General features: G+C 45.4%; 1 protein-coding gene across 1 annotated transcript; it reads left to right on the forward strand.

Moving 5' to 3' along the window:
• The first annotated feature begins 128 nt into the window (after positions 1-128).
• LOC147962248 (protein FAR1-RELATED SEQUENCE 5-like) lies at positions 129-1,370 on the forward strand. The gene has a single exon (XM_087534113.1). The coding sequence runs from the start codon at positions 129-131 to the stop codon at positions 1,368-1,370; it is 1,242 nt and encodes a 413-aa protein (XP_087390239.1).
• Positions 1,371-20,380: the final 19,010 nt, after the last annotated feature.

Here is a 20,380-nt window from a genome sequence, read left to right on the forward strand (position 1 = left end):
CCACAGTTTTTGGTTGTGCCATTGTGTCCGACGAGACCGAAGCGACGTACGTGTGGCTGCTTCAGACATTCCTGAAGGCCAATTGTCAGAAAAAACCAAGGTCAATCATCACAGATGGAGACGCTGCAATGATACGAGCTATTCGGTTGGTTTTGGTTGATGTGTTGCACCGTCTCTGCTCATGGCACGTGGAAAAAAACATGCAGAAGCACCTTAATTACAAATCGCTAAGTGAGTGCAGGGCACTCTTGTACTACTCCACCTCTCGAGCCAACTTTGAGGCGAGATGGCACGCTTTCGTCCATAAATGGAAGACTGATAAAACAGAAGAGTGGCTGAGTAGGATGTACAGGAAGAGGAGTCTGTGGGCAGCATCATATCTGTCAGATGGTTTTTTTCTGGGTATGCGCAGTAATCAAAGGAGTGAAAGTCTGAACTCTTGTCTTCACCTGCACTTGGACGGCGGTATGACTATTGTTGACCTAGTTGTGCATTATGAGAATTGCATAGTCCGACTACGTGAGAACGAGGCGCATGATGACTGTGTTTCTAATCAGTCATTGCCACCATCAGTCACAGAATATAAGGATATTGAGAAGCATGCTGCCGAAGTATTCACTCATTCCAATTTTTATATTCTTCAACAAGATCTGAAGAAGATGGGAGAGCTTGAGATTTTTGAGATGCTAGTGGGAGTTGACTGCCACACCTTCATCATGACATGGAGAAATAACCGGAAATTTCAGTTCAGCGTGAATTATCGAGCTGAAAACTCTGAGAATACGATAGACTGCAGTTGTGGACGAATGCTTCGGAAAGGATTGCCTTGCGAACACATTCTGTATGTGTTGGTTCATCTTAAAAAATCTAAAATACCTAAGTGTTGCACCCTTAAGAGGATGTCCAAAGTTGCGAGAGGTGGGCTGCCTGCACAGCGAAAGAGTGACTTGTTTGGCTGGGGTTGGACAGGGGCAGAGCAGCGTGCTCGCTATAGTCAACTTAGTATAACAAGAGCTGAAGCTTTTCATGTTGCTTCAAATGATCCATTCGTCTATGATGAGTTGATGCAGTGTCTGCAGAATATAATAGCGAAGAAAAAGGTCCCTGATGATGATGCTGTTGGTAATACAAGAAATGTGCATGAGGATCCACGTCAGCCGGAACAACATGTTGATGTCATAGGTGATCCCGTGAAAGTTTCCACAAAGGGCGCCCCTAAACAGAGCAGTACAGGGCGGGCAAACAAGGATCCAAATGTTACAAAGAATGGAAGACCAAAATCATTTTCTGAGAAAAAACCCGGTCCTCTTTGTGGCATTTGTAAGAAAGAGGGCCATAGACGGCAAACGTGCCCTGAGAATGAAAAGTAAGTTTTCCATTTTTTCAACTATTTTTTGGTTTTGTCTTCACAATTGTCTGATGAGTTGTTTACAATTTGCTATGTAGGAACCGGGCATAAAGATGAAGTACTCATAATCAATTGAAGGCACTGGCAATTTCAATTTATTTGTTTAAGAATAAGAGACATGGCACTTTGAGTTTAATCTTTAAACCACCTTGTTTGTTGAAAGTCATTAGCACTTTCAGTTTATTTGTTTAAGAATAATAGACATGGCACTTTGAGTTAATGTTTATGCCACCTTGTTCAATGTTATGAGACATGCGATTTATATTATTATGTGTATAACATATTATATTTGTATGGATGTGTTACTGCTGTAATGACGTAGTAAACTTATTAACATCTTTAAAATGTATGTGACAATTGTTTTGTAAAAAAAGCCCCAGCCGTGGCCGGGCGCGCGCGGACAGTTAACTACTACGCCTTCTGGCGAGGCCTTTCGGCCGCCGAGCGGGGAGGCCAGGGCGCACAGGAGGGCATCCAGTAATGTTCTGTAGCGAGCTTGTGAGAAGGCGAAGACGCGGGTATGTAAACCGGTCGGCGCGTCTCTCCGCGGGCGAGGTGGGAGTAAACCTACTCGGCACAAAGCGCCAGCATCCGTATCCGCACACGAAGAGGATCGGCCCACGCGCCCGACGCGCGTCGTTTATGGGCCGACAGATCACCATATTCCCCCTCGGGATCGTTGCATGTGTGCCGCTGGCTGGGGCGGGACGAGACGTGTGCCACCCGGCGCGCGGCTGGTCGGTCGGCCGGCTGCTGGGCCAGCAGACCTGCCCCGTGGCGCAGGACGAATGGCGCCAGCCCGCACTACCTGCACTGCGCGGGCCCGCCACTGGCTCGGCTGTCGGCCACGGCACGGGCTGGAATATTCGTCGGACCGATCGCCGCTGCTGCCACCAGAATCGACGTGAGAAATTGTGCAGCTTTTATCCACATTGCATTTTATCCACATCGCATCAACTCAGGACGGCGGGCATATTTTTTAATAAAAAATGACCGTCGCGAGTAGGAACAACAACAATAATACATGTAATATCGCAGAGGCAAACTGATACATTTTAGGACAGAAAAAATATTACTTGCCCACACGCATTTAAATCTTTAGTGTCTCACGAAAGAAATAAATAAAATGTGAAAAATTGTCGAAATCTATCCCAGTGCCATGTCGCATTACAATGGATCAAAGTATCCAACAACGGTAGGGAAACTTTCTACGGGACTAAAACCCTACCGATGCTAATACCTACTACTTCTCCATGATTTTAACAATTTTCATCTTCACTTTCTCTAATCTATTGACCTCAGAAAAAATGATTTCCGCGACAATACGCGGCCTTGACTCATTAATCGCTTGCTGGTCAAATTCATGTGTCCAGCGATCTCCGTCCCAGTATTTTATGCACCACATCACAAAAAGTCCACAAGACACTCTGCGATAAACATGTGTGATCAGCTTAGGATATAGCATGCACTTTCTTGTATTCATTTAACTTACCCATCATGTTGTCTCGGCATTTTATACTCATTAATTGGCCACGATGAGACATCTGGAAATTTTTTTGATTCAAGAGTAGAGTTGGCCTCCATAATATCCTTAGAAATTTCAGCTCTCTGAAACAAATTAACAAACCAGAATTTAATGTATGACTCAATAATTTTCTGAATGCGAGTGTGAAAATTATAGCGTACCAGGGTGGCAATCATATTGCGAATTCTTTTGCTTATTGCGCCTTTAGAATTTGAGTCAAGAACTTGAAACTCCTCCTTGACGGTGTGCATCACTATGGTTATCCAATGATTATCATTAACGTGCATAGGAAAATACGCCTATATAGTAATCAAATGATGTTAGTGCAATTAAATAATAATGACTAACAAAAACAAATAAATATGAAAGGAATACCTTGTCCCGTCTGAAATACTCATCCATTACACTTTCGAGGACTTTTGCTTTCTTTGTAACATGTTTTGAATCTAAATCATTAATTGACTTGGTCTTTCCCCTAGCCCTACCCAACATAAATTTGGGGAACCACGTTGTTGATATGAAACGATCAGAGAAATCACGATGTTGTAAGTGTTTACAATATGCATTGATTACCTGCATACATAAACAAAAAATTTCTATCAACTTGTGAAGTACAAATGAGAGTTTTGTTAAAACCAAACTCATACTTACAGCGCCATTCAAAAGCATAGCTGGCGTGCATATGTCCCCATCTGGTGGCGCAATATCGACCACGGTTCGGTGTGCATGCTTCTTTGTCGACGCGAGAGTCTCAACAAAAACTCTGGCAGCCTCTATGTGATCCGGAGTCATATTAAGGGAACTTGCCAGAATTGAATGTGGTGACGATGCAAACAGATCTAAAACAATGCAGCTACATTCGTTAAAAGTAATAAAAAATTTACATAACGCGTGAACGAATTATAAAGTAGTACTTGACTTACTTTTTTTAACACGTTTGTTCCGGGTAATGAGAAGGTCGTACGGGGATAGACAATATTTCGACGGATTTCGTTTGCGTTTACCTTCATTGTCCTCACTGCCTTCACCATTACCTATGTTGCTCTTTGCCAGGAAACTCTCAGACATGTCTTCAGACTTTGTTGGTGACAAACCACCCATAGACTCACCAGAAATATCAGCATTCTGCAGGGTTCGGGACATAGCCGGAAAGTCTTTTGTACGTAGAGTTGATGACGAACATGGAGACTTTCCATTATCCTCTATAATGAAATGATCAGTAGCGTCACCTTTACCCGGTGTCGTCGCTAGAGCACCCGTGTCATCAACAGGCACGTAGGTATCATTGAAACCTGTGAAAGATGTTACTAGCTCCACGTCGGTAGGTGAATCAATATCTGGCCAATATTTTGATGACTTGTACTTGCCATTCTCCATCCCAACTCCTTCACCTACATTATCAAATTCGTCATTGGTGTCCCTCTTATTGGGTTTGTACAGCACACCTTCCATGTTCAACTTTTCCATTACCATCTACAAACACAAATGAAACACGATAAGTACATGAACAACTAAAACATGATTAATATAACTTTTAAATTACCTGTGCACATCTTTCGGGTATATTGAGAACCTCCTTGCGAAGCAGCTTTATGTATGTCATCACACGGTCCATACTGTTAGTCGTGTTCGATGAAACCCCTGACGTGCTTGGCTTTCTACTCCTGCCACCACCTTTCCGTTTAGGTTTCTTCGTTTATTCATCTGGGACAGTCCCTTCACGTGCTATCTTAGCACGTCTGTACTCTTCGCTAACGCAGTTTTCAAGCTGTACAACAAAAAAAACAACTATAGTTAATTACTATGTGCAACCAATAAGGACTATACTCATTGACTTACATTGCCGGTGCCACGCCTGTGCATGTTGTCATAGTCGTCTCTCTTTTTCCCTTCCGTTTCTGCCCAGTTAACCATTAGTGGGTATTCACGAGACAAAGGATCAAATGTATCCACACCAATTGGCTCAACTTTTTCCCAGTATATATACTGCATGATAGTAAACACAACTAGTCAGACACATATATCACATAAAATTATATATACATACAACTATTACGAAATGACTTGTACCTGAAGAAGAGCCAAGTTCCCCATAGGCCACTTGAATTTTTCAAGATCTTCGACCGATTTTTTAATAGCATCCATGCACACCTCCAACGTGAAATTGTTCCAATTGTATGACTTGATAGCGTTCACGTCCTCCACCATTTTGTAATAACGATAAGGAACAAACTTGGTGGATTGTGGTGCTAAGACTGTACCCATAAGAACCAGTACGGCCCTTCTCACAAAATCATCATCATATGACTTAGTATCAACAATATTTTTTATCAACTCATCGATGAGGATTAGGCCTGTTCTTTTGTCTAGAAACCGATTCAGAACAATTTTTTTGGCATCTAGTTGTACTGTTGCTATCATGCTACAGACATCATCACCCTCGTTACGTAGCCCAAATATGTCGTAAACATCTTCATTAAGCACACTGAGGCCGTCAGTATTTGGCCGAATAATAAATCGCTTTCTAGTACTGTCATACGTTGTAATCATAAATTCCAATAAATTTTTCCTCATTTTCACGGAAGGAATTCTCAACATACAGCCCAATTTTGTGCCACGTAGCATCATGCGCTGTCTGGCTGTGAATTTTTCCACCAATTCGCACCACTTCTCAACCTAGCAGTACACATCTCCTAATTCTTGCATTCTAAATAAGATGCCAGTTAGCTAACTAGCTACGAGATTCAAAAAAGATTACGTACGGTTCAATACCATACCTTCCGGCGTCTCGACGAGCACCGGCAGCCACCGTTGCCAAACCCCACCCGGTGTGGGTTAGTCCTGGCAGCCGCGCGCCCTCTGCCCACACGAGCGCGCTGGCCGACGGCCCATCCTAGGGTTTAGGGTGCCGGCGAATTTCCCGAGACGGCACGGCCGGGCCTGAGATCCAAGTCGCGGGCGCAGATGACGGAAGGGAGTTTGGACGGCCACGGCAGTGCGACCGTCGGATCGGGCACGGGTGAGGATGTGCGTGGAGGCGGCGGCGCTAGGCGGTCCTGGGGCGAGGTAATGGCGGCTTCGTTTCCATGCCATGCACGCACGTACGGGGTCATAGACGTGGTCACGACGTAGTGGGCCACTTGGCCCGTCCCATAAAACTACCGCCGGCTGGCCCACGATGCATTTATTAAAAACATGCATTGTAGTTTAATACCACATCGCTAAGCCGGCGCGCCGTTGACTCCTTTATATAATTTTTTGTCGGTCAATGAATAAACATCTCAGTTTGTGGGACTCTATTTGGAGGATATGCAGGATCGATGTGAGTCTTCACCTGCTAAGAGCTTGTGAAGGTTCACATTGATCATGCATATTCTTCAAAAGAGAGCCATTATCTTCGATGTTTTTTTAACGTCAGAAATTGTTAATGCATTTTCTTAATGCAACAATTTTAACGTAAGCCGGTGGACCCCAAACTTTTTGGACACGCACCCATCGCCAGGTCCATCGTGCGTGTAAGTTTTCATAATTTTCCGGCACCGTATGAATTTCCTATGGTTTCCTTCGTGAAACGCATCGAAAACACTGGCCGGGTGTGACGCAACGTGCGTATGGTGTCGGAATTCGTTCAACTTTTGCGTGGGGCCCTAAGATGGGCATGCCCACTGCCTCCCAAAATTGGGTCACGTTTCGTTCATGCCACCTCGTACCACCAACACAACCGGCACTGATCTGATATGGCCGATGTCAGCCCCGTACTGCGTTCTCTTTTCTGACTCAGCCGGTGGACCCCAAACTTTTTGGACACGCACCCATCGCCAGGTCCATCGTGTGTGCAAGTTTTCATAATTTTCCGGCACCGTATGAATTTCCTATGGTTTTCTTCGTGAAACGCACCGAAAACACTGGCCAGGCGTGACGCAACGTGCGTATGGTGTCGGAATTCGTTCAACTTTTGCGTGGGGCCCTAAGATGGGCATGCCCACTGCCTCCCAAAATTGGGTCACGTTTCGTTCATGCCACCTCGTACCACCAACACAACCGGCACTGATCTGATATGGCCGATGTCAGCCCCGTACTGCGTTCTCTTTTCTGACTCAGCCGGTGGACCCCAAACTTTTTGGACACGCACCCATCGCCAGTTCCATTGTGCGTGCAAGTTTTCATAATTTTCCGGCACCGTATGAATTTCCTATAGTTTTCTTCGTGAAACGCACCGAAAACACTGGCCGGGCGTGACGCAACGTGCGTATAGTGTCGGAATTCGTTCAACTTTTGCGTGGGGCCCTAAGATGGGCATGCCCACTGCCTCCCAAAATTGGGTCACGTTTCGTTCATGCCACCTCGTACCACCAACACAACCGGCACTGATCTGATATGGCCATTGTCAGCCCCGTACTGCGTTCTCTTTTCTGACTCAGCCGGTGGACCCCAAACTTTTTGGACACGCACCCATCGCCAGGTCCATAGTGCGTGCAAGTTTTCATAATTTTCCGGCACCGTATGAATTTCCTATGGTTTTCCTCGTGAAACGCACCGAAAACACTGGCCGGGCGTGACGCAACGTGCGTATGGTGTCGGAATTCGTTCAACTTTTGCGTGGGGCCCTAAGATGGGCATGCCCACTGCCTCCCAAAATTGGGTCACGTTTCGTTCATGCCACCTCGTACCACCAACACAACCGGCACTGATCTGATATGGCCGATGTCAGCCCCGTACTGCGTTCTCTTTTCTGACTCAGCCGGTGGACCCCAAACTTTTTGGACACGCACCCATCGCCAGGTCCATCGTGCGTGCAAGTTTTCATAATTTTCCGGCACCGTATGAATTTCCTATGGTTTTCTTCGTGAAACGTACCGAAAACACTGGCCGGGCGTGACGCAACGTGCGTATGGTGTCGGAATTCGTTCAACTTTTGCATGGGGCCCTAAGATGGGCATGCCCACTGCCTCCCAAAATTGGGTCACGTTTCGTTCATGCCACCTCGTACCACCAAAACAACCGGCACTGATCTGATATGGCCGATGTCAGCCCCGTACTGCGTTCTCTTTTCTGACTCAGCCGGTGGACCCCAAATTTTTTGGACACGCACCCATCGTCAGGTCCATCGTGCGTGCAAGTTTTCATAATTTTCCGGCACCGTATGAATTTCCTATGGTTTTCTTCGTGAAACGCACCGAAAACACTGGCCGGGCGTGACGCAACGTGCGTATGGTGTCGGAATTCGTTCAACTTTTGCGTGGGGCCCTAAGATGGGCATGCCCACTGCCTCCTAAAATTGGGTCACGTTTCGTTCATGCCACCTCCCAAAATAACGTTTCGTGCACTCATTATTATTATGAAAAAATAATTAGTCATTAATGCAATACACATTACAGTACTAAACTTTCCACATATTTTAAGTATTTTTAGACATTAATTAACATTACATACATATTAAAAATTTAATTACTAATTTACATAAATAGCTGAACATAATATTCATTATAAAAGTACTAATTATCAATTAATTATCAAAAAACTTAGTATTGTTTTAGTATTTTAGTAATTAATTATAAAAAGCGCCCCTCCCACCTCCCCCCGCGCCGTGACTCATAAAAGAATAAAAAAATAGTGATGCAAAAAAAAACAGCCCAACCGTGGTTGCAGGCCGCAACTGCGCCTAATCAGTGACGTGCGCGACGGCGCGCCTGGGCCGGCCCATTGACTCCGCGCGCGGTGCGGGGGCAGGGTCGGCGGGGGTGAGTACTAAAGTTTAGTCCCACCTCGCCTGCCGAACGACGCCGCAACCGCCTTATATACCTACCTCCCACCTCCCATTTGAACTTCTTTGACTCCCGCCCCGACCCGCCACTGCCCTGATTGACTGTGCTGCAGGCCGTAGCTGGGCCGAAAGGCCGGCCCTTTCGCCGCCCGGCTTGATCGGGCCGGACCCATTACGCTCAGTTGTGGCCTGCAAGCACAGGAGGCAATTTTTTTATCATTGTTTTTTTTCTTTTTATAAAATTTTCTTATAATTTTTTGGTGATAACACCACATACCACACCCCGGACGTGACGCAATATGTTTTTGGTGTGCATGCATGATAAGTTCTCCAGAGACCGTTCGAGTATGAGTGAAAGCCTCATGCATGCGTAACCGAGCATTGATTTTCCTCGTAACGTTGAAATGCATGTTTTCGTTTATTTTTTGAAGTTACACGACTAACATCAAATTAAACATACGGTTTTTTTGCAGATAAGCCATTTCGAGTTCATTCATAATTCAAACTACCTTACATAGCACTAAACATAACCGAGCACTGCTCTTACATAACTTAGACCGAAATTTGAATAAAAACCCTAAAAAGTAGACTACTCCTCGTCGCTGGCGCCGGTGAGGTCGACGACCGGCGCCATACCGCCGACCTCTCCTTCGCCGCCGTCGCCGCCATCGTCGTCGCTGAAATCCCACCAGTTGTCCTCCCGCGCCTGCTGCTCCTGCACCGCCGCTATGGCCGCCAGCCGCTCTCGTTCCTCACGAGTGGCAGACGCCGCCGCCTCCTCTGCCGACTGGGCCAGCACCGCAAGTAGCCCCGGCGTGTCGTCGGGGTCTCTGTCTTGCGCGAGGGCGGCCTGCGCCGGTGGGATGTCGACCAGCGACGGGTCAAGGGGCGCCTGCTGTGCCGGGGCAGTGGGGGGCTGGAGGTGGGCCGTGGCGACGTCGACCACGGGAAGAGCCGGCCTCGCCGGTAATGTCTCCGACGGCGCGGCCGGCCGACGCATCCCTGAACGCGCCGAGGACGACGTCGAAGTCCTTCCGCCGCCAGAACCTGCGCCGGGCCCTGCGGTTGTAGCGGCCGCCAGGGAACGCGTTGAGCTGCTGCCTCGTCGGCGGCGGGCCCATGGTGGGGATGCCGTCCGCCCCGATCCGCCACGGCCGCGGCACTTTGGCTGCCGGCGGCACCATCAGGCCGTACCGGGCCAGATCCTCCGTGTCGCCGACGGTGAGGCTCATCGGCCAAACGCCGGTCGGCCACGCGCCCTCGTCGGAGTCACTAGAAGACATCGCCGGCGAGGAGAGGGAGATGGGCGGGCGAGGAGAGGAAGAGAGACGGGCGGGGCGAGGGAGATGGCACGGCCTGCTCAGGGCTGGCGCTGCCTTTTATAGCCGGCGGGGGGAGGGGTGGGGGGCGGCCGAGCCATCGGTGGCGCGCACCCCGAGGGAGAGGCGGGCGGTTGGCGGCACGCGCGGCAGCGGTGGCGTGTGAAAGCGAGGCAGCGGCGGCGTGTGAAGGCGCGACGCGGCAGCCGAGGCATCGCTGGCGTCGGAAGGCGGTGTGACGCGCCAGGCGAGGCATCGGTGGCGTGGGAAGGCGCGAGGACGGCATGCGCGGCAGTCGAAGCGCTGGTGGCGTCTGAAGGCGGGCGGGCGGTCGCCGCAGCGGCAGCAGCCGACCGGTCGCGTCAACTGCCGGCCCGAGGCGGAAGGCGCCCGGTCGCCGCACGCGCGGCAATGGAGGGCACGGAGTACCACGCCAGAAGGCTGGCGGCAGGAGATCGGCCGCGAGCAGTCAGCGCCGCAATTAGTGCGCCGCTAACTGCACGACCACACATACGCCCCCACCGACTGCATTTGACTTTGTGGGCCCATGGATGCTAACGGCTCGGCTCGGCTCGCGTCCTAACGGCTGCCATGCGGCTCGGCTCGTGCGGCAGCCCCGTATACACAGGCGCGCGAGGGGTATCGGCGTGGACGCGCGAGGGGGGGGGGGATTTTTCACATAAGATGATCATGCCCCTGCCAGCGAAGGGGTATGGACAGATCTCAGCCCTTGATGTGTTTAAAGAGGGTGTACCGAAGCAGAAGTGTCGGATATAAATGAGTGATAACGATGCACGATAACTACTCCCAATTTTTTTGTTTGCTGTTTTTCCCTTTGAGCAGAGATCATGCACGTCACACCTCACAGCCGAGTGCATTTACACCGGCCGGTCACGTCGCCTCCGTCCGTAGTCGCCGTCGCAGACATATATACCGGTGATATATAGTAACTGTGCTGTGAATTGTGATGGAGGACGTGGTTGCATGCCTGTGTATGGCTAGACATGCATGCAGGTGCAGTGGTGCCGCCGGCTTCACTATAGCAGTGTACATAGTTCCGGAAAGACCCAAGCCGGTGAGTGACATCCAAAGCCTGCTGCCCGGCGATCGACATGGCAGTTGGCCGGGCAATCATTGGGATCCGGGGTGGCCGGATCTTGTCACAGGAGCCGCTAGGTCAAAAATCTCTCATGTTCAGGTTTTTTTTTTACTTAGTGTGTTTTCTTTTGCGGGTTATGAGTGACGCATAATTGAAGGAAGAAAACAACCAATATAATTTTTGATGTAATAATTTTATGTTGTGCATTTCGCGTCTTGTTGTAATTCCTTTGTACTAGGTACTGTTTTCCTCGATGATTATTAGATATAGAATGCACTTTAACATATATGTATAGCGCAACACTGCCGGCACAGAGGAAGATCAACAATAACTTCTATCACCGGCGCATGATAGTAATAGATCAATCAATTGTCACCTTAAATCTAGCTATACTTATATGGTCTCATATGAGATCAGCATATCGTAATATGGCTATATGATTGATCATTTTATTTTCCAGTCGGCATCGTATTCGGCCTTCTATTAGTATTTTAAGTAGGAGGGCCTGCATTGTCATGACCAGTGTGGCCCTCTAATCATAGGTGCCCATCCATTCTTGATGGTTTCCCGCGACAGAAGAATTAACCACCCAAGCTAAAAATATCTACATGCTTAACCAGTGCAGCTCTATAAGCTAAAATATCCCGATGGTTTTTCGATCTTGGACAGGAATACTAATCCTCCAAGCAAGCTAAAATATCGACAACCGCATCTGGTCGACATCTCCATCACATACACTGTAGCTCAGCGTGATTTTCATAATGGACGAATATGGAAAACGCCTTGCGCTTTATGGGTGAATGTTTCTTTCAATTCAATCTGAACTATTATGAGCTGATCGATCGACCTACCCGGCCATCCACCCGTGAAATGAAATTAAAGACGAATGGTGCTCTGAATTTGACGTGTCCCACGTATGATAAAAGTCACATGTGATCTGCCTCTAGCTAGCTAGATCGATGGTAATGAGGAAGAGAAAAAAAAAATAGACTGCTCATATGCATGAATGCACGGTCAACTTAATTAATTGGGTGGATTTGAAGGAAGCACATTATGTAGTCTAGTTGGGTAGGTCGAATGAGAGGACCCCGTTTCGAGTTCATTTGGGTATTAGAGCATCTACAGCCGGGCGCCCTAAATCGGTCTCAAACGCCTGGGTTGCGCGCCCGGTCACGATTTTTTAACCTAGATCGGCGCCTCAAACAGGCCTCAAATGCCCAGACTGTCCGGCACCCCTCATAACCAATCCAAATATGAAGCGGATATGGACGCGTCCGGGCACGCCCGCCATGTCGGTCCGGCCCACGTCGACCCCATGCCGTACCCACATATATCCCCAATACGGAAACCCTAGCTCACTCCGCTCTCGCTCTGTCTCTTCTTCTCCCCTTCGATTCGATCCATCCGGCAGCTCTGGCGACTCCAGGCTCCAGCGACCATGTCAAGCGCCGGCAGCCGCTCTGACTCCGACATGGCCATCGACGAGGAGCTCGCCCTCTGCATTGCCCTCGAGAGTTCCAACGTGGACATGGGAGGCAGTTCTGGATCGGCTCCCTCGCCTCTCCCCGGCCAGCGCAGCGAGGACGCCGGCGCTGCCTCCTCACGGCCCGCGCGCAGCTCCGCAAGGGCTGCGTAGACTGCCCCGACCCCACATCATCCGATGTCCTCTGCCCCCGCCCCGGCTACTGCTCCCCGCCTCCCCCGCATGGGCAGCGCTGGGTAGTTGTGCCCGCCCCACCAGCCCGGACACACACACCGGAGTCGGAGGCGCGCGCCGTCCGCCGCGAGAGGCAGCGGGCAAGGGAGAGGGACTCAACGGAGAGCTCTGTCCGCCACCGTCTCGGGTTACTTGCGAAGCCCAACGAGGACGAGCGGCTCCTCGCATGGGTCTACCGCCAATCGCTTACGACGGTATAGACGAACACTCGATGGTTCCGTCGAAAGAACGCAAAGGCTCTCCGGCTTGCCATCGAGCAGTCCGAGCGGGAGGCGAAGGAGAAGGCGACGGAGGCTGCTCGGCTGGCCAAGCTCAGGCGCCAGCAGGACCGGGCCGTCCAGCGCCCGAAGGGCCTCTTCATCGTCTCCTCCTCGTACGACGACCACGGCTCCTCGTACGATGAATCGGACGATCCTCCACCGGCCGCCGATGGCTACAGCTGCGCCGGCGACTAGAAAGGGAAAGGGCCGGCCCAGAAGTGGTGAAGTTTAATTTCAATTCCAGTTTTAGATGTAGTATAAAGTTTTTGGTCGTTTATATGAACTTTGGTGGACCTTTGAACAACCGTTCGTGATCTTTTGGTGACCTGGTGTGCTATCCTATGTCTGATTCTATGTCCGGTTAGCTAATCTACGTAGTTTGATCGATGTTGAATGATTTAGTATGGATATAGGGTTTCGAATATAAGATACACGGGTGTAGACGACGCGATTTGAAGGGGTGCCCGGTCAGTGCCCGCGGACGCGCCCGGGCTCGTCCGTGAACGTTTGAGGAGCTGGATTTACCAAGCCCGACTATGGATGCTCTAAGGCATGCAACATTTAGTTTACTATTGTGCCTTTACATGCATCTTCTCATCCTTAACGATTCAGTCAGTTCCTATACAATATGCATGCATGAGATGCTTGGGGTGTCGGTGAAAACTTTTAGGATTAATTAATTAAGTGATTAATCCCTGCTTTCTCTAACCGCCGGTAGTTGCTTTGGCAACTGCCGCGTCGGTTCACCGGACAGGCATCTCTCTGTACAGACACCTCTCTAATGGCATCCTCTCAAACTATATATATATATATATATATATATATATATATATATATATATATATATATATATATATAATCACATCATCAATAAAGAAGACAGCTGTTTACTTTTACATCGCTATTGTTTTCTCCCTCGCTGAGTTCAAACACGTTATTAGCACTGTGTCTACCACGGCTCAAGAACGTAGGATTCACCTCCGGTTGGAGCCACACCATTAACAAAATAAATATGTTGCCTTTATACTCCCTCTGTTTCCCAAATATAAGACCTTTTAAAGATTTCATTAGAAAGCACATACGGATGTATATAGACATGTTTTAGAGTATAGATTCATCCATTTTTCTCTGTATGTAGTCCATAGTGAAATCTCTAAAAGATCTTATATTTAGAAACAGAGGGAGTACATCATAAGGCATTATATATATATCGATCAAGATTTCTACATCTGATTATTCCGTATTAGCAATCCCTGGGATGCAAAGGACCTCAAGGGAAAATGTTTGAATCCAACTTCAACGTTCAACCCGAAATCACCAGCGGTGACGGGACCATGTGGGCACGGAGGACATGATGGTTGAATATGCCTCAATCGACATGTTTGAAGACTTGGTCTAGTCTCTCAATCTCCTGAGTGATCAATAAAATTTATGTCCATTTCTGATATTGTAATAACTACATAAGTATTGTTGTCATCATATATTGTATTAGCACTTTGGTACATATACATTTGTATGTGTTCTATATATTTGACAGTGATTTTCATATTGAGAATCTTCAAGTCTATATATAGATTTCTACAGGGTCAATCTGATGAAAGATGATATGTGCCTTGTGGACATATGCACCACGAACTGTATACTCAAGGAAGTGAAATGTTTCCACTCTCGCTGAGACAAAATGAGATATTTAACTATTTCTAGACGCGATGTTCTAATGTTGGCTCAACTCGAGTCATATTTACTATCCCAATGGGTACTCGACTAGAATCAAGGATGCTTTATCGTGTCCAGGACAACTTGTGCCCTACTAAACTATAGAGATATCCATCAATTTTCATAATGAAACTTATGATGACAACAAAGAGGAATATTCTCTTTACTATATGAAATGGATATGGCACATTCTCTATGTATCATCAGGATTGTACCACACATACTACAAAACCCGTAGCATATGTTGCACACAAGATAATTTTCCATAATGCTTGTTGCATGACAAACTTGGTATTCTCGCCTTGGTCATCCAGACATTGGGTTGAAATCGAAACTATCAGCAATTCCATTGGTTTATGATTGATTATCATGACGCTAAATTCTAACAATATTTGGATTTTATGTGCACTACTTGTGACGCGGGGAAGCTAATTTTAAGGCTCGCACACCTTAAAGTCTATGCTGAAACACTCAGACTCCTTGAATGCATCAAGTCGAGATAAGTGGATCGTCCCATCCATTGCCTAGACTATTCGGGCACTCCATGGTTTTTAAAAGACACATCTACATGATGGTCTCAAGTGTGCCTTTATCCACACAAAAACCATTGGCATATTATCCTGGCCATTGATTTCAAGAAAATTGAATAGACAACATTGTAGAATTCTCCTTTTGTGCCTTTACTATGGCCCTAGGATTGAAGTTTAGCACTTTGTCCAATATGTGTAGGCTCAAAATGGTTTCGTAGAATCCTTTATCCAAAGAGTTAACCTCATTGCATTATCACTACTTTGGAATTGCAACTTACCAACTTTACATTGGAGTCATGCAGTTTTACATTCCCCTCTATCTTTGACACGTGGAGATCTACCAAGTATTTCCCATCTTTGTTAATTCGGTTACACACTGATATCACCACCCCGGCATACATCATTGGCCCCTCAGCATATAGTTGGGATCTATGTGAGGAGTAACTATATTTCCGTCAATACCTCAAGGCCCTCATATGGGGAGTTATTCAAGGGCAGTATGCTGATTCAATAAGGAACATTTCCAGGCATTAGGGGGGAGTTAGAGTACCATATAGAATGCCAGGAAATTATGGGAATGTTCAACACATTTCTGCCTCAGGTCCACGTACTCAAAGATCTGAACCATGCGTTCAGAATATTTGCAACACATTGCAAATAATCTGCCAAATTCATTTACTGAATATAAAGGTGTCACACAATCCTATAATCCTGCAAAAATATGCCTGAAAGAGTGGAGGTACCAACAAAAATTACTCAACTCCGCGTTCAAAGCAACACAAGATCATATGTCATACTTCCTGTTTTCCCCACCGAGGTTTTTAGGAAAGTATATACGACGTATTTTTTGTCCTCTTGATTCTACGAGTTTTCTCATATTTAGTTGAAAGAGACAATAACCATTATATGCTGCATCACTTTCTCCTTATTTTACCAACCAGGTTTGAAGGAGTTTTGGCAACATATCAAACACTCACTATTAGGGAAAACCTTATACACAAAATATTAGCAGTAGCACGGGCTGAAAATGCACGCTGGTGCTAATTAGCAGTAGCGTGGTTGTGTAAACAGCGCTAGAGATACAGTTATAGCAGTAGCGCGTCCGAGTACAAAAGCGCTACTACTAAAATTCCCACGGCTTAGCCGATAGGCTGCACATAGTAGTAGCGATCTTCGCCGAACCGCGCTACCGCTATTTGCTTTGTAGCAGCACGTTTACGCTGAGAGGCGCTACTGCTAAAGTAAATAAAATTAAATGGAAAGCAAATAGAAAAGTAAATTAAAATGAAAGAAATACAAAAAGGTGAAAGTAAAAAAAATGTAAAGAAAGATAAATGAAAAAGGACGAAAAAGAAAATGGTATAGCAGTAGCGCGTATACGGCACTACAAGAAATATGTCAACTTATGACCTTCTGTCAGTGACCCTCAAAGAATTGGTCATAAATTTATAACCATTTTAGACCAATTGGTCAAAAGCTGTTCAGGGGGCTCCAAACCCTAAACCATTGCGACCATTTTGGTCAGAAAGGTCGTAATTTCCATATACGAAATGGTCACAAAGCAAACAGTGCTAGTCCGCTGCCTTATTTCTAGTTGTTAATGACCAATATAGATGGTCATAGCCTTGTAGATTGTGGTGGGTTGTGATGACTAGGCGCCATCGCATCAGTTTTGCCTATGTGTCATGTCCATGTGGCAGTTTTTGCCCTAGGTTGTGAAGCAACCTATATTTCTATCATTCCCAAAATTCCCAAAAAAATCTCATAAATTCTTTGGGGCATATCTTCATCAAATATGTAAAAATCCTTCCTTGCCTAGTACAAAACTAATTCAACAATATTCATTTTCCTATTCTGTTCACAACAACACTTTATGAAGGAAGTGCTATTTATATATTCTTGATTGCCCTCGGAATTTTTGGGCACTCTTTCCTATCCAAATCTTTACCGCATGACAAAATTCAGCTCCATTTGCCTAGCAAATCTTCCTCGGCAAATTTCCAAAGTTTTGGTCCACCTAGAAGCATTGTGAAGAAAGTACCTTTTTTATATCTCTAATTGACATGAAATTTATACAGTTCCTTCATATGCCCAAATTATCACCCTCCTCCAAATTGTAGCTCAGTAAAATCATCTATGTGATCCCAGGTTCAATTTATATTTTATGGCCAAATTGGCACGTTGCAAAGCAAGTGTTATATAGACCCCTCCTATTACCCTCAAACTTTTCAGGCACTCTTCCATACCCAAATAATTACCACATGATAATATTCAGCTCAATTTTCGTAGTAAATCTTTCTCAGGAAATTTCCAAATTTTCTACCTCGAGAGAAGCTTTGTGAAGTAAGTACTAGCTAGGCTTACCCAAATGATCTGAAAATTTACCAGCGCATGACCATACCTATGTAACTTACCTACACCAATTTTTAGCTCATTTCATTCATCCAATCTCTCTCACTAGTTTTCCCAAGTTTTTGTCCATAGAAGAGCATTGTGAAGGAAGTACTACTTTGGCATGTCAAAATGATATCAATTTTCTACAATGCTTTCCTATGCCCAAATAACCATCCTCCACAAAATTTCAGCTCAATCCATTCATTATTTTGAGCCCAGCTTCAACATTCATATTTTTGTCCAGTGTGGTACTTTGCAAAGCAAGTACCACCTAGGATCCTCCTTTTGAGCAGAAAATTTGTGAATACATTCTCCTTAGTAGATGATCATCCTCGGCCAAAACTCACGCCCATTGGCCACGTGCATTTCCCGTACCGCTAATCAAACACTTGGCTGCTTATTCATGTTTGAGCATCGATCGGTCTCCTCATGAGAATCTTATGTTGTAATTTTCTTCCTGGCACCTACCTGGGGAGTGCCCAACCCACTAGACATGCCTATGTCGCCCAGAACACATGGCAATGCCAGGGTCACGCGATGACCACGCGGCGGGCATGCGAGTTTACGCGCTCTAGAGTTGGGGCCCTCGGCCACCGCCCAAACCTCGACGTATCGCCACCAAACCATGTATTTATGCTTAAATAGGTACTGATGTACCTAGAAATGATTTTTGAAAAAAATAAATAGCAAACTATGAGACAGCTGCAGTTCAAATTTGACCCGCTTCCTACTGAATCGGCGGAAATTTGTCTTTTTTCACGAGAGGTGGATCAAAACTTTTTACACCCAACCATTTTGTCAATTGTGCATTAAATATGGCCTAGTATTTTAGAAAAATGATTTGGTCCAATTTTGCAACAATTATTTGGGAGGTCCTTCACAAAAAAACCTCCTTTTGGGCACTCGAAAAATGGAAAATGGTTTTTTCATCCAAAGAAAATGAAAACTTCCTTAAGCAACATTGTTTGCCATTCCAATATGCACCCTTGTGCACAATATGATATCATTTGAACAAACTATGCCATGAATGTGGCCATAAGATTGATCATTTGGCTTGAAAGCCATGGATCTCCACACGTGATAGCTTGTTTCTGAGAACACTTTTTTAAAATAATTGCTGTATTACAAGTTTATTATTTTTCCTAGAAACTTGGCCACATACAATGACACAATGCGAAGGTTTCCCAATTTTTTGATTTTTTTTGAATTTTTTATGCCCGTTTCAAAATGCGGTCAAAACGGCGGGAATGACCGTTCCTAGCTAGTGGTTGAATCTTGGAACTTTTTTGGTGTTTCTATGATTAAATAGATACTTATTTACCTAGAAATGATTTTTGAAAAAAATAAAGAGCAAACTACAAGGTAGCTACAGTTCAAATTTGACCCGCTTCCAGCTGAATCGGCGGAAATTTGTCTTTTTCATAAGAGGTGGATCAAAACTTTTTACACCAAAACATTTGGTCAATTGTGCATTGAATATGTCCTAGTATTTTATAAAAATGATTTGGTCCAATTTTGCAACAAATATATGGTAGGTCCTTCACAAAAAAACCTCCTTTTGGGCACTCAAAAAATGGAAAATGGTTTTTTCGTCCAAAGAAAGTGACAACTTCCTTAGGCAACATTGTTTGCCATTCCAATATGAACCCTTGTGCACAATATGATATCATTTGAACAAACTATGCAATGAATGTGTCCATAAGATTGATCATTTGGCTTGAAAGCCATGGATCTCCACACATGATAGCTTGTTTCTGAGAACACTTTTTTAAAATAATTGCCGTATTACAAGTTTGTTATTTTTCCTAGGAACTTGGCCACATACAATGACACAATGCGAAGGTTTCCCAATTTTTTGATTTTTTTTGATTTTTTATGCCCGTTTCAAAATGCGGTCAAAACGGCGGGAATGACTGTTCCTAGCTAGTGGTTGAATCTTGGAACTTTTTTGGTGTTTCTATGATTAAATAGATACTTATTTACCTAGAAATGATTTTTGAAAAAAATAAAGAGCAAACTACAAGGTAGCTACAGTTCAAATTTGACCCGCTTCCTGCTGAATCGGCGGAAATTTGTCTTTTTCATGAGAGGTGGATCAAAAGTTTTTACACCAAACCATTTGGTCAATTGTGCATTGAATATGTCCTAGTATTTTATAAAAATGATTTGGTCCAATTTTGCAACAAATATATGGTAGGTCCTTCACAAAAAAACCTCCTTTTGGGCACTCAAAAAATGGAAAATGGTTTTTTCGTCCAAAGAAAGTGACAACTTCCTTAGGAAACATTGTTTGCCATTCCAATATGAACCCTTGTGCACAATATGATATCATTTGAACAAACTATGCAATGAATGTGTCCATAAGATTGATCATTTGGCTTGAAAGCCATGGATCTCCACACATGATAGTTTGTTTCTGAGAACACTTTTTTAAAATAATTGCCGTATTACAAGTTTGTTATTTTTCCTAGGAACTTGGCCACATACAATGACACAATGCGAAGGTTTCCCAATTTTTTGATTTTTTTTGATTTTTTATGCCCGTTTCAAAATGCGGTCAAAACGACGGGAATGACCGTTCCTAGCTAGTGGTTGAATCTTGGAACTTTTTTGGTGTTTCTATGATTAAATAGATACTTATTTACCTA

The sequence above is a fragment of the Triticum urartu genome, chromosome 7A (genome assembly GCF_056163025.1).
Source record: "Triticum urartu cultivar PI428250 chromosome 7A, HENAU_Tu73, whole genome shotgun sequence".
NCBI lineage: Eukaryota > Viridiplantae > Streptophyta > Magnoliopsida > Poales > Poaceae > Triticum > Triticum urartu.